This window comes from Merops nubicus, unplaced genomic scaffold (genome assembly GCF_000691845.1).
Source record: "Merops nubicus isolate BGI_N331 unplaced genomic scaffold, ASM69184v1 scaffold42679, whole genome shotgun sequence".
NCBI lineage: Eukaryota > Metazoa > Chordata > Aves > Coraciiformes > Meropidae > Merops > Merops nubicus.
The window spans coordinates 28,271-31,431 of NW_008633840.1; the positions used below are offsets into that span (position 1 = coordinate 28,271).

Sequence of the window (3,161 nt, forward strand, 5' to 3'; positions counted from 1 at the left end):
CGCCACCGCTCCGACCGCATGATCCGGGTGAGTCGCCGTCGGCCTGGGGGAGGAGCTGAGTGGGAGTTCCACCTGAACTATCTCAGGAAGCGTTAGCAGAGACCCTGAGAGAGGCCCAAGCAAGTTGGAGGGTGTTTGTGTGTGGGGTAATCCGTACATAAAGCACTGATGTACTAGTTTGAACTGCAAACAGTATGGCCCTTTTCTTGAACTAATGAAATTTACCTGGAATGGGTATCCCACGCTGCTGTGGCTGGAGTCAGAACCAGAACAGTTAGCTCTCCCAGGGGGAAGGCAAGTGCTCCTGCATAGTCTAGCCATGCCTTAAACTGTTGGTGCTCTTTTTTCCTCAACTGGTTTTCTCTTACCACAAGCGTGATGTGCATTGCTTTGTGCTGTAGGTACAGTTAGCCTGGACACGTTACTGCACCTTGTGATGAAGAGGATTGGTAAAAAGGGATCTATGAGGTAGTTAAGCTGGTAACTTCTAGCTGAGTGCTGCAGACTTAGGAAAAGGATTGTGAAAAGAGAACTGTACAGGTGAATTCCTGGTGAACAGGAGTTTCCAGAGGGTGATGAGAAACTGGTTAGTGTGTGTCAAATTCTCTTCCTTTTCACACACTGAATGGCATAACTTACTGCAGAGCAAACCTACCTTTTTCCGAGTAACATTGTTTTGTTTTGAGAATAGCATCCACATGACACATTAGACTCTTGTGTTTCTTGTGGACCTGTGGTTTAACTCCCTTTTTAAGGTGTACCTAATAAAGCCCTGCTGATGTGAGGTCTTGTGCTCTCACTTACTAGTAAAGCCTAGCTTGGCTAAGTCTGTGATTTCTTTTCTTTTCTTTTCTTTCTTAGAAAGGGTCTGCCATGAAAGGCTTGCAGATTGCTGGTCCCATTCCCACCCACTCTCTGGAGCAGTCTGGGCCTCCCATTGGGAAGAAAGGAACCTCAGCACTCTCAGCTCTGCTGCAGATGGAAGCCAGTCAGAAGTGAGTCTCTACAACTAGGCTGTGTGAAGAGCACTAGAAATCCTTCCTATGTATTCCACCTGGGCTGGCTAGAGCAGATTTGGGGAACTTTGCCTTGAAAAAAGGCATGTGGGATTGTGCTTCTTTAGTATCCTTGTTGCAGGGCTGGGGAAATACTGAGCTTTTCAGTGACTTCCTTCTATTATGTTTCCATTAATAGAATGAATACCAAGGACTAGAAAGGAACATGGAGACTAGAGAAGTGAATGTGCAGTAATTTTGAAGAAGCATCTTTTTAAGTAGCATCTCAGTCCATTACAGCTCGTATTTGTCATCTATTTGTCATTTGCCTGTACAGTTGTATTCACATATGAAGAGCTTAACTGGGACATAACTGTATGCAAATACACAACACCAGCTGAGTGTTCCCAGTATAAACACTAAGTAGCAAATACAGTCTTAAGAAAGTAGCTTGTTTGCACTGATAACATCTATTAAAATAACTGTGAAACCTCTGAGGGTCTTTTCCACTATTGATCTAGAATGATTCAAAAGAACTCAGAGTGCTAATACCAGATACGCTGTAAGCACAACTTAAAACATTATTGCTGTTAAATACATAACAGATTTTAATATATGTATTTTTAATAAGGCAGTACTACAGATGTGTTGTAAAACTGAGGAAGTTCAAGGGTCTGTGTTGTTTCTGTATGGTAAAAAGTACTTACAGAACATTGGCTTGGCTTTGTGCTTCAGAATGTGGGAAAGCAAATGGCTGAAAATACAGTAGTCTTCACGTGGAAGCTGACACAGTATATTCAAACAGACTCTGGATTCTTTTTGTTTTAGGACACTGGGGGAGCAGCAAGCAGTGATGCTTTCAGGGAAGAACTCTGGGCAGCCTTCAGAGAGTGGGAGCATTGCTATCACACCCACTTACATGGACAGCCCTCGTAAGGTAAAGACTTCCTGGCCTTTCTTTAGTTGCTATTTTTAAATAAAAATTTCTCAAATAATAGAATATTATTTCCCTAAGCACATGGCTACATCATGCCACATCTTGCTGTAATCCAGTGTGGACTGGTCATGTGCTGGGGATGCCCTTAAGCCTTTCTGTGCAAGGGCATAAGAAGAGATTGGGGCTCAACCATCCTTTAATTCTTTAACACTGTGACAATGAGATGGAATCTCTGAGATGCTATCTCAGTGTGTTTTGTTAATTTAAGAAGTATTTCATTACTCCATTTCCTTTTCCAGTCACATGCTTTGTTTCAGTCAGCGTTTGATGTTTAGATTTAGTAGTACACTGCTGTCTGCATCTATATGAAGACTGTTTTTAAGAGAAAAATAAAGCTTTAGACCGTGACTCTGTGAGGCATCAGTGGAATTTTAACAGCAGGAACTCCAGTCACTTGCATCTGCTGAGAGGAGAGGATATAATCCTGAAGTAGTGATTTAAATGTCATTCCTGGCTGGACTCCAGACTGGAGAAAACTGTCTTCCTGGAACTCTCTTCAGACACTTAAAAGACTCTGCCTATCCCTCAGCTGCCTTGTCAACTGTCCTGTGGGTGCCAGGAGAGCAGAAACTCCACCTCCAAGTCAAACCAGAAATATTTTGTTACTTTTCTGTATTCTGGCAAGAAAGTCTCTCAGAAGTAACAAGGAACTTGAATGAAGATACAAAATTTAAGCGTGACGGTTCAGATTGCAAAGAAGTTGTTCTGAGATTCTTCTCTATCACCTTAACCATCTCTTTCAGTATTTTTCTCTTAGCATTTGGTGTTTTGACACCTCCCCTTTTCTGCCACCACCAAGGACAAGTGTTGTCTTATTCTGGAGACCTGGAAATTGCTAATTGAAGTGACAGAGCAATTGCAGTCATCCTAAGTGGTTGTCATCCATTTGTAGAATGAGTACTTTTCCAAAGCACAGATGAGTTTCTGGAGCAGGTCACAGTAGGCTTGGAAAAAGCAGGTGCAGAAATTGACTTCAGGCATGTTTGCAAACTTCCAGATCATAATTCAGGCTTTGTGTTCTTCTCTTCTACCGTTTTGGAAAATGAACTTCATCAAAATTCCCTCTTTAAGTACAAAAATCATAACTATCTCTTTCAGGCAGCAAAGCTGGTGAATATTGCATGTAGGACACAGCCAGAAGAAAGTCATGTCTGGTGGTTGTGTTCAGC

The 3,161-nt window shown here is 42.2% G+C and overlaps 1 protein-coding gene across 1 annotated transcript in view; it reads left to right on the forward strand.

Moving 5' to 3' along the window:
- DEPDC5 (DEP domain containing 5) overlaps positions 1-3,161 on the forward strand; it is a 46,372-nt gene that overhangs the window by 27,469 nt on the left and 15,742 nt on the right. Inside the window, 3 exon segments of the mRNA XM_008948379.1 lie at positions 1-27; positions 862-995; positions 1,824-1,932. The exon segment at positions 1-27 is cut by the window's left edge and continues 30 nt beyond it. Of these exon segments, the coding sequence (XP_008946627.1) occupies positions 1-27; positions 862-995; positions 1,824-1,932 (270 nt within the window).